The sequence below is a fragment of the Thamnophis sirtalis genome, unplaced genomic scaffold (genome assembly GCF_051295495.1).
Source record: "Thamnophis sirtalis isolate CommonGarterSnake01/CBP01778 unplaced genomic scaffold, rThaSir2_p1.2 scaffold_13, whole genome shotgun sequence".
Classification (NCBI taxonomy): domain Eukaryota; kingdom Metazoa; phylum Chordata; class Lepidosauria; order Squamata; family Natricidae; genus Thamnophis; species Thamnophis sirtalis.
In genome coordinates this window covers 19,847,473-19,858,801 of record NW_028261393.1, presented here as the reverse complement: position 1 = coordinate 19,858,801, position 11,329 = coordinate 19,847,473, and the positions used below count along the sequence as shown (strand labels likewise).

At 44.6% G+C, this 11,329-nt stretch overlaps 1 protein-coding gene across 1 annotated transcript in view; it reads left to right on the top strand.

The window, feature by feature from the left end:
* The first annotated feature begins 240 nt into the window (after nt 1–240).
* The window catches only part of LDLRAP1 (low density lipoprotein receptor adaptor protein 1), an 89,446-nt gene continuing 78,357 nt past the window's right edge, over nt 241–11,329 (top strand). Inside the window, exon 1 of the mRNA XM_087727237.1 lies at nt 241–567. Coding sequence (XP_087583363.1) covers nt 483–567 — 85 coding nt within the window. The 5' untranslated portion in view covers nt 241–482. The remainder of the gene's footprint in view (nt 568–11,329) is intronic.

Here is an 11,329-nt window from a genome sequence, read left to right as displayed (position 1 = left end):
TGCCACATGGACCTGCCAGTCCAGAGATTCCCCCCCCCCCGAAACCACCACTTTTAGCAGCCACTTCCGCGCCTTGTTCTGTCCGGGAAAGTCGGAGAAAAGCAACCGAAGGCACCGAGCGGAGGAGGCTTAATCCGTCCCCGGTGCGCTCAAGGCCCCCCCGCGCTGGAGCTCGCCCTGCCCTGCCCTGTCCTGCCCGGCTGGAAGCTGCTTCCTGTTCGTGCCGCCGCCGCCGCCTCCACCAAGCGTAAGGCCGGGGGCAGTGCGCGGTGCCTCCCGCCGCCTGGCACCGACCGGCCAGAAGCGGACTGACTGACCGAGCGGCGGCTCTGAGAGCTCCAGGGCGGGCAGGGTCGGGAGCCTCCCGCCAGCCTCTCTGGCCGAAGGAGGAGCGAAGGCGGGGCGGTCCCGGAGCGCGCAGGGAAGAAAAAAAAAAGTTTTGCCCGGAGTTTGTGCAGGCGGCGGCGGCGGCGGCGGCGAGGATGGACGCCCTCAAATCCGCCGGCAGGGCCATCATCCGCAGCCCCAGCATCGCCAAGCAGAGCTGGGCCAGCGGCCGGCACAAGAGTAAGTCAGTCCGCCGGCGGGAGCCACCGGAGCCCTTCGTCTGCCTCCCCCCCCCCCCGGCTCAACTCGGGGCCTTCCTTCCCCGCTCGGGTGGGCAAAGGAGGGGGGGGTCGGCGTCGCCTGGCATAGGGACGGCGGTGTGTGCGTGTGTGAATCCTAAGCCTTTTTTTCCCTACAGGGAGGGGAAGCGGAGAAAGAGGAGGACGACGGCATTTCGCGGGGAAGGTGTGGGGAGAGGAGGAAGGGGGTATCCCCGCTGGCGGCCGGGGATCCCCCTCAGATGGGGATATTGGGGGGCGGCGGTGGCCGCGCGCGCGGCCCGGGGATCTCAGCAAAAGTAGAAGTGGCGTTGCTGCTGCTGCTGCTGCACCGCGCGCCAGAAGTAACTTTGTCTCAGGCAACTTTTTCCCCGGAGCGGACGGGCTTTCCTTGAAGAAGCACGCCCCCCCCCCCCCGCTCGCGCCGGGTCTGATTTCCCCGGTGTCCGTTCGGAAGAGCGCCAGCCCGGAGTGGTGGCTTTTGAAGCGCTTGTCGTTTCTCAACCTTTTGCAACTTTTTAAGGGGCGCGGACTACAACTCCCAGAATTCCGGCGAGGGGGGCAATTCTGGGAGTTTGAAGCCCAGGCGCCTTAAAGTTGCTAAGGTGGTGGAACATTGGCTTGTTGTTAGTTGTGAAGTCGTATCCGATCCAACGCGACCCCATGGACCATGTTCCTCCAGGCCTTCTTGTCCTCTACCATCCTCTGGAGTCCATTTAAGCTCACGCCTACTGCTTTGGTGATTCCATCCAGCCACCTCATTCTCTGTCGTCCCCTTCTTCTTTTGCCCTCAATCTTTCCCAGCATCAGGCTCTTCTTCAGTGAGTCCTTCCTTCTCATTAGGTGGTCAAAGTATTTGAGTTTCCTCTTCAGGATCTGGTCTTCTAAAGAGCAGTCAGGGTTGATCTCCTCTAGGACTGACCGGTTGGATCGCCTTGCAGCCCAAGGGACTCGCAGGAGTCTTCTCCAGCACCAGAGTTCAAAGGCCTCCATTGGCTTACCTGTCTCTAACTTTTCAATTCTGTTCCCTCCCCCCTCCTCCTCCCTCATGCGTTTTGGACTACCGTTCCCAGAAATCCTAGCAAGTGACTGTCTTGGCCGGTTATGCTGGGACTTGTAGTCCGAACATGATCTGGAGGGAACGTGGGTCTTCTTTCACGGGTTTTGTTATCGGGCACAGATGTTCTTTCAATCTTTAAAGGCCGAAAAGTCTTGAGAATGCAAAAACCGGAAGTGTCAAAGAACACTTGCTTCCCCGTGCACCAGCCTCCTTCTCCATTTCCAACTGACATAATTGCCTATTGCATGCGTGATGTTGCTGCAATTTCTGTTTGCTTTGTTAAAATTTCTACTATTAAAGCAGGACTTTATCCTTTTTTTAGCGGTCTGACAGGATTGTATACAAATATTAACAATAGTTCCTTGTCACACTGATTTCCCTGATTGTGTTTGTCTCTGTGGGTTGCACAGGAAATGTAAATGACTCTTTAAAGGTGAGAGATTCAAAGCCTCCTTTAGCCAGGGTGAGATTAAGCCACCATTAATCCCCTAACAGGCTAGGATTCTACACAGTCCTTACCTGGAGTCTTCTGGATTTACTCCATTTTTAAATTTCAGAACTTTGGAATCTGGGCTCTTGGCATCCAAAGTAGAGGCTCACAAATTCCCAGGTGAAAAATAAAAAAAATCCATGCAAGGTGATCCGTGTGAGTGAGCGTTTGATGTTTTGGAATCAGACATAATTTTGTTATCTCTCTGTACCTATTATTCCTGGTTAGCAAATTGAGGTTACCCGTTCATAAGACTGATGACCCAGCTGATGGTTGGGTGGATGGAACAGCAATAGATATTTCTTTCCTGAATTTAAATGCCACTCAAGTCAGAAGTGAATATTAAATGGCTTACATGCTTCCAAATAGTAATAGGATTAAAAACAAAATGCAGCAACAAATGTGTATTAGCCAGACATCCAGGAACAACCGTAACAGATAAATATTCGTTCTCCTTGATGGATCAAATGCAACCTTGATGGCCCACTGAAGCAGTTCAGATCTGTCTTACCACAAGATAGATCAGATCAGATCAGATCAGATCAGAAAGGGACCTTGTAGGTCATCTAGTCCAACCCCCCCTTCTCAAGCAGGAGACCCTACACCATTTCTGACAAAATGGCAGTCCAATCTCTTTTTGAAGGTCTCAAGTGATGAAGCTCCCACAACTTCTGAAGGCAACTTCTGTTCCATGGGTTGATTGTTCTCACTGTCAGAAAGTTCTTCCTTATTTCTAGATTGACTCTCTCCTTAGTCACTTTCCATCCATTATTCCTTGCCTGGCTTTCAGATGCTTTAATTAATTAATTAATTAATTAATTGCTTTCCCAAAAATTAACAGCGGTGGTCTAACCTAGTATCTGGGGAAGATACTGCTCCAGAGAAGGGGGTATTCATGTTATTTCTTTTTCTGTGGGTTCTTATTATGGGCCTTGCTCTGAACTCCAGTGATTGGGCTGATAAATAAAGACAATGAAATAAACAGATGGGAATCCAGACAGCTGTGATCGTCATTCGACTGAATAGATCTGGTTTGAAAAGAGCAGGCTCCGCTGATCAGAATGATGCAATTCGGACTCTTCTATTTATAAAACCATCCAGTGTCGTCCTTCTTTTGATGTATGACATATCATCTTAATATCTAACAAGAGGCAATTTCTTGTGACTCTTGGGAATGCAAAGAACAATGGACCATTACTCCAAAAAGGTCCTGCAAATCTAAAGGGGTTATGAGCTAATGATGCAATTTATGTCTTTTGTGTTGTGAAAATAGATGGAAATAATACGAATTGTCCAGATTTCTTGGGAGGTGGGGAGAGAATACAAATGTTGTTGATTAAAAGACAAAAGGAAGTATGAAATACATATTTGTCTAATGCAGGGCTCTCCAAACTTGAAAAATTTAAGACTTGTAGACTTCAATTCCTCAGCCAGGAATTTCTGGGAGTTAAAAGTTCATAAATTTTAAAATTGCCAAGTTTGGAGACCCCTGGTCTATAATTATTCAGAGTCCTCTAATAGTTTGCTAACAGTGTATTTTTTAAAGTTTGTTTCTTTTAGTCATGGGATGTATTTATCCCTTAAATATTAAGACTCAAATTTCAAACAATAACATATAAGTAAGATAATGTAGTAGACATTAATAAACCATTTGGGCACTAGTGATTCCATCCTGATTACATTGTAAAATCCTGTACGCTGCACGAGTCAAAAAGAGGGCTGTGAAAATATCTACAGACCCTCACATCCTGGACATAACTTGTTTCAATTCCTACCCTCAAAACTACGCTATAGAGAACTGCACACCAGAACAACTAGACACAAGGACAGTTTTTTCCTGAACTCCATCCTTCTGCTAAACAAATGATTCCTCACCACGGTCAAACTATTCACTCTGCATTACTATTACTATTAGTCTTCTCATCGTTCCTATTACCTGTCTCCTCCCACTTATGACTGCAGGACTGTAACTTTGTTCCTTGTATCCTTAAGATTTATATTGACATTGATTGTTTCCTGATTGCTTATTTGTACCCTATGACTATCATTAAGTGTTGTACCTTAATGATTCGTGACAAATGTATTTTTTTCTTTTATTTACACTGAGAGCATTTGCACCAAGGACAAATTCTATTCTATTCTATTCTATTCTATTCTATTCTATTCTATTCTATTCTATTCTATTCTACTCTACTCTACTCTACTCTACTCTACTCTACTCTTCTACTCTACTCTACTCAATTATTCTATTCTACTCGACTCTACTTTACTTTACTCTATTATTCTATTCTACTCTACTCTATTATTCTATTCTATTCTATTCTACTCTACTCTACTCTACTCTACTCTACTCTACTCTACTCTACTCTACTCTACTCTACTCTACTCTACTCTACTCTATTATTCTATTCTATTCTTCTGAAAAAGCACACATTTTTGAAGGCCATGGCAGTGGTGACTCTGTGCTTGGGGAGTGTGGAGACTATTTGAAAGGAGAGATGCTCCCATAGGGAGCACTGGACATCATGTTCCCTCCTGTCACATTCTTCAAGTGTCCCCTGCTTTGCAAACCAGATGCTGACCCAAAGCTTTGTCTCTTTCTTAATCTTGGCTTCTTCACATCTCATATCCTCCCTCTCCCAGCAACCAGATACATTGATTCAGATGGATTACAACCACCTTTGGAAAAGTGTTTTTTTTCCAAATAAACTTCTGCTTCCTAAAACCTCAAAATAGGAATCATCCTTCCCACCCATCCTCCCAGGTCTGGTATTGGGATTGTTTTTACGTAGCAAGTTATAATTAAATTTAAGTGAGCAACTCTACTGCTGTGTGTCATGTAAACACAATCTTGATGACTGTAACCTATTCTGTCCTTGGACAGAATGATTTAGTATCAGCAGCAGCAGCAGCAGCAGCAGCAGTAGTAGTAGTAGTAGTAGTAATAGTACTTCTCCTCCTCCTCCTCCTTCATCTTCTTCTCCTCCTCTTTCTCCTCCTCCTCCTTCCCCCTCCTCTTCTCTTTTCCAAGAGACACGATCAATTAAGAATGGCATAAATGAATAACATTGATCTGCTCATCCTCTTCCTTGGTTATCTCCCCCTTTTCCTCCTCTTCCTACTCATTCTCCTTAAATGAAAATGAGACACAGAAAGAGAGAAGGAGTGTTGAAAGGAAGGAAGGAAGGAAGGAGGGAGGAAAGGAGGGAGGTTAAGAGAAAAGAAAGGAGGAGGGAAAGAGGAAGGGAAGGAGGGAAGGTATGTGTGAAGGAGGGGGGGATCGAGGGAGGGAAAGGAGGGGGAAGGAAAGGAGGAAAGGAGAAAAGAAAGTAGGGAAGGCAGGGGAAAAGGAAGTAAGGGGGGAGGGAAGAAAAGGGTATGGAAAAGAAGAAATGGGGGAAGAGAAGAGGGAGGGAAGGAATAAGATACCTAACCTTTGATGTTTATAATGATTTGATAGTATGGGAATATCTCGAAATGTAGTTGTATTGTTTTTTACAAGTTATGGATGTTGTATTTTCTTTTTACTAATAAAATCTTTTTTTAAAAATTTAAAAAAAAAAGAAAAAAAAAAGAAAATGAGACACAGAATTTAAGGGGAGGGGACTAAATGTTAGTAGCGCTCCTCCCCTGTCATTCATTTTTAATTCAGTGTGTCATGCAAATCCAGCTAGATGCATTACTTGAATAAGCCATGATTAAGTTATTCCTGGATCAAGATGCCCCAGAGACAGTCTGGATCAGCTGGAGAATTGTTAATGCTTGCAAAGGCCAGAGTAGCCGATCTAACGGGGTCTTACGAAGTTGAGAATGATGGCTGACACAATGTCTATAGATTTAATAAGTATAGGCTTGGTTCCGTTTAGGAAGCCTATTTCTATAGGTCAGTGGTGGAGAACTTAGGGCATGCAGGCCAGAGGTGGCACACACAGTCTTATTGGTGGGCACACGTTCTGTCGCCCAGTTCTGTTTCCGATTTCTGCCACACATGCCCGCATGCCTCCTGCCGGCCAGCTGGTCTTTGCGTCTCTGCTGCACATGTGTGGGGTGCGCATGCATGCACCGGCTCTGCACCCATGCATGGGGTATGCACACATGCACAGGGTGCACACACATGCATGCAGTATACACGCACGCACCCATACCATGCAGGTTGGGCAAGGCACATGTGCATGTACGATGTTCATGTACATGGCATGTACATGCATGCTCCCACACCTTGCAGTTTGGGCGCACACATGCACTTTGGGCACTCAATGCCTAAAAGGTTCACCGTCACTACTATAGGTTATTATCAAAGGCCCTTCTTTGTCATCTGAATAGTGAAGGTTTTTCCCCCCCTCTTTTTTTCTGTAGTAGAGCTCCCAAGAAAGACCCTTTCTGCCTCTACAATGTCTTCCTAGATTTATTTATTCAATGTATATAATCACCCATCCAAACTCACGGCTCTGCGCGGCTTACAAAAGAAGGACAAATACCCTCTTAAAACAAATGAAAGCATATCAAATCAATGCACTACAAACTACCATCATTCCAGCTGAAGAGCTGCTTTTATATTCCGAGACTTGATAGCTCGTCCCGATTGTGCTCTTTTGATTAATTCTGCTTTTGCAATTTGCTGCTTTCACTTCCTGCCACACGTTTCACATCTATCTATTGTTATTTGTAGCTATTCTGATGAATTGCTTGAGTGGTAGAGGTTAAATCATGCCAGCAGTTTTTGTACAGGCCTTTTTTAAACAGGGTTGTCTGATTGGCCCTATCTTTTTTAGCCTCTGTCTAAAGAGGGATACTAGATGTGAAATTTTACAGCCCAAATTAGCTGGGGTCAGGTGCCTGAAAGATCATTTCCTCCCATAATTGTTTGCCCGGAATGTAAGATTATCTTCATCCACATATGTTTTGGTTGCCAAGTTTGGAGGAGGGGAAAATCCTTAAAAGGATTGTGTTAAATATACTTAGGACCTGTTTAAAGTGCATGCAGTCCAGGAATGGATAATCTGTTGCGTGCTGCCCTTTGTAGGACTACAAGGCCCACAATGCTTCCCCCTTGACTGAACCAGACGAGGCTACATCCAGAAATCTAGGCGTCACTATTTAATATCTCTATGCCTTTATTATGCCCCTTATTACTGATGGGAGGGACTTAAGTGAGTTATTAGTACAATACAAGTGAGATTCAGACAGGAGATTTCCTGATCCTCCTGCTCAGGTTTTTAGTCACCTCACTGTAATAAATAAGCTTCCTGTTTGGTTTTAAAACACAGCAGTTAATAGCATAGTCATAAAAGCAAACACGTTATGAAACTCAGCTTCTGATTTTTTCCTTTTTGCTGTATTACGTGTATAACCTTGTGAAGTGGCTTACAAAGCTATAGGTTAGCCTGAGAAGATTTTTTTAAAAAAAATCCAGAAGAATAGTGAATCACATCCTGTTGTACCTTTAAGAGAGAGAAAAATATTGTAGAGGCTCTAAAAATCTGTAAGTTCTTTATAAAACTGGAGTAAATGGCCAAACCTGGTCAATCAATCAATGTTTCTTGAGTCTCCGATCTCTAGATTTTTGGTTAGTTGGATTCTAGTTTCATGGCAATTTTTGCTAAAAGGAATTTCGTTGCTTCTGTTTTCTTTTTTTTTCTGTTCCCTTAAAAAAAAAGACCTTTAGAATAATCTGGTGTGCGTTAAAACATGTGAAGTCCCAAAGGTGCTTTTTTCATGAGGCAACTGGGCTTTCTGGTTTCTCTTTGAAGACATTTAGCTTCTCATCCAAAAAGCTTCTTCAGCTTGGAGCTGAAGTCCAGTTGCCTCTTGAAAAAGCACCTTTGAGACAACCTTGAACTGGATGACTGTGAGTCTCCCTAGTGCAGGTTTTGGCAACCTTAAACACGCAAAGAGCCACAAAGGTCCTAACCGGAAGCCCCCCATTTAATTCTGGAGCCGACTGGAAGTCCGGTTCCCTCCACCATAGAGTCTCCTCCTAGCGCAGCGTCCTTTTTCCTCTGCTGACTGGAAGTCCAGCTCTCCCACCATAGAATCTCCTCCTAGCACAGTGTCCCTTTTTCTTCTATCTGTCCTAACCGAAAGCCCTATCAATTGTAGAGCCGACCGGTGACAGGGAGCGACAGCAGAGGGATGAAAGAGCCACATGCGGCTCCAGAGTCGCAGGTTGCTGACGCCTGCCCTAGTGATATTGGAAGGCAAATTACTCAGATGGTATGCATGTAGTTCTCGACTTACAACCTTTTGTTTAGCAGCCATTCAAAGTTACAACAGTTACTGAAAAAAAGTGACTTACAACCGGTCCTCGCCCTTACAACTGGTGGAGCCTCCCCCCATCACACAATCAAAATTCACACACTTGGCAACCACCAGCGTGTATTTACGATAGTTGCAGCATCTTGGGATCTCACAGTCTCCATCTGTGACCTTCCCCGGGGGCGGGCAGGGGATTGATTCAGACAAGCAAAGTCCATGGGGAAAGCTGGATTTGCTTAATGACCACCTGAGCCTCTTAATGATTGCAGTGATTCGCTTAACAGCCATGGGGGCAAAAAGCCATATAAAGTGAGGTGTGACTCGCCTAACAACCCGCCTGGCTTAGCAGTGAGAATTCTGGTCTCAGTTGTAGTTGGCTTGTATTGATCAGCCTCAATTTGCTTTCAGAACTGCAGGATGTCTTTACTTTTAAGTAAACAGGCTTAGATCAATCAACCTTGTGTTTTGAGTTCATGATGCTCGGCTATGCTTGGCTATAGTCATAGCCAGATCTAATGTCCCTGCTCTCTGGGGTTGTAAGAATCACTCACAACTGCTTTGTGACTCTTCCTTTCTTATCATGTATTGCAGTGGTTCCCAAACTTGGCAACTTTAAGACTTGTGGACTTCAACTCCCAGAATCAGCTCTTGGAGTTGAAGTCCACGTCTTAAAGTTGCCAAGTTTGGGAACCACTGATGTATTGGACGCAACATACTTCCAAGATGAAAAGTCTTGCCTTGAATTGTGATTCACGCCTGTTGCTTCTCATTCTCTTTCCCTTCCTCTGCAGCTGAAACTATGATCTGTAAAAGTTTACTATGTGCTACCAACAACACATGAAACTTGAGCGCTGCTGTTCTGTAGAAGTTTATAAAAAAATAACCTTGAGGATGTTGAAATTGTGCTCCTCCTCAGTGCAGGATTTACAAGTGCTGGGTTACCACCGTGAGCATCTCTGACAAATTGTGGCTTAAATGGATAAGCCGCATTCAGTGGCTTAAATGTGGCTTTAAAAGTCCACATTCTGGACAGAGTGGACTGCTGGTTTGAAAGAGGGAACAAAGGGGCATCTACATTAAGATTGAATAGCGCTCTCTCAGTGGAGGGGGAGGGATACAGACCTGTGGTGAAATTCAAAAAATTTCCCTACCGGTTCTGTGGACTTGGTGTGCATGGTTTGGTGCTCATAGCTTGGTGGTCATGTGACTGGGTGGGCATGGCTTGGTGGTCATGTGACCAGGCAGGCAACAAGCAGGAACCTCACAGAGTCACAGAGAGCTCAAAAACAAACTGTCACACTTTACGCAAAAAGAACACAAAAGCTACACAACTGACTCACACACAATGCAAAAGTGGCTGGACTTTACACATAAAAAAGGTTCCTAGATCCGCAGCACAGCTGATTGTCGGAACCTTTTTAAAAACTTTTTTAAAGCATTTTTTACTACCTAGTAAAAAAAAAGCTTAAAAAAGTTTTTAAAAGTTCCAACCATCAGCTGTGCCTGAGATTTTTCTTTTACTTTTTAAACCATTTTTTAACTACTGGTTCAGGCAAATTGGCCCGAACAGTTAGCATTTCACCCCTGATACAGACTCCACCTATTTCCTGTCTACAACACAGTCCTTTCAGCAGTTCTAAGAAGGTTCCACATCCATTTGCACTATTCAGGTGACCTTGAGGGCACAGATAAACCTCCCAGTGGCCTCATCAACTCTCATAAAGAGTATTAACAACCAGATGACTGCAAGGAATGTAAATCCTTCCATTCTCCACCATTCAGTCAGAACTGAAGAAGCCGTTTAGATGAGAAGTGAAACATCTTCAAGAAAAAAAATAAAGCCCAGTTGCCTTTTGAAAAAGCACCTCTGGGATAACAATGACCTGGGTGATTGAGACTTTCTATAGACATTTGTGGCTTAAACATTTCTAGCAAAAGATATTTACCTGTTCTGACTCTGCCCCCTCCACAAGGTGAGCCACACCGACACAAGATTACTACTAGACAATTTATTCACAGTACATTAACACACCGACAAGTCTTTGGCAGCAACCCAGACTTCCAAGATAAGAAATACACACGAGAGCTTCTCCAGTGTTAGTATATTAGTTGAATCCTGCAAACAGCCTCCTCCCAAAGTCTCTCCTTATATACTCTCTTGGGAGGGACCTAATCACAACCACCTGGGTCCAATTATCTCCTTTGTCTCCTTAATTGCTGCCGGCATTTATCCACCCACCTCTGCCGGGCGTCCGGGACCAATTCCCTCTGAACCTCATCACTGCTCAAAGGCCTGACGTCTTCACCACTGCTCCAGGGCCTGATGTCATGGGCACACTCCCTTTGGCTTTCACCGCTGCTCCATGCCTCCATTGCCTCCTGGTGACTAACCAGCCTCTCTGGTCCCTGCTCGGAGTCTGAACCCTGTCCAGGGTCCTCCACATCTTCCAGAGCCGACTCATAGTGTCCCTCGCTATCGGCGTCTGTTTGCAGCTCCAACGGCTCCTGCTGGGCCACAACACTTTCCTATTGGTTCTACTGTAACCATTTGGGACAGTGTTTCTTCAGCTTAGTAACTTTAAGATGTGTTGAATTCAATTCCTAGATTTACTAATTTCTTGCTAATAGATTTGAAATATATTTGGGGGGACGGGACAGAAATGTGGACCTTTAACATTTAGTATCTATCTGTCCTTAAAATTACAATTATGTGTGCATGTTTCAAAATGTACACATTCCCCCTCCCCAACATTGTTGTTATTACTACACTATGCTTTTGTTTTGGTGATGTTTGTTTAAAGGAAGAAAATAAAGTAAACCTGGTATGCATGTTGTCATCTTTTTTGCATATCCAGGCACTTATTGTGATCAAGTAAAAGTGAGAATTGATGCTCTGCATAGCTCAGTGTTACAAAATAG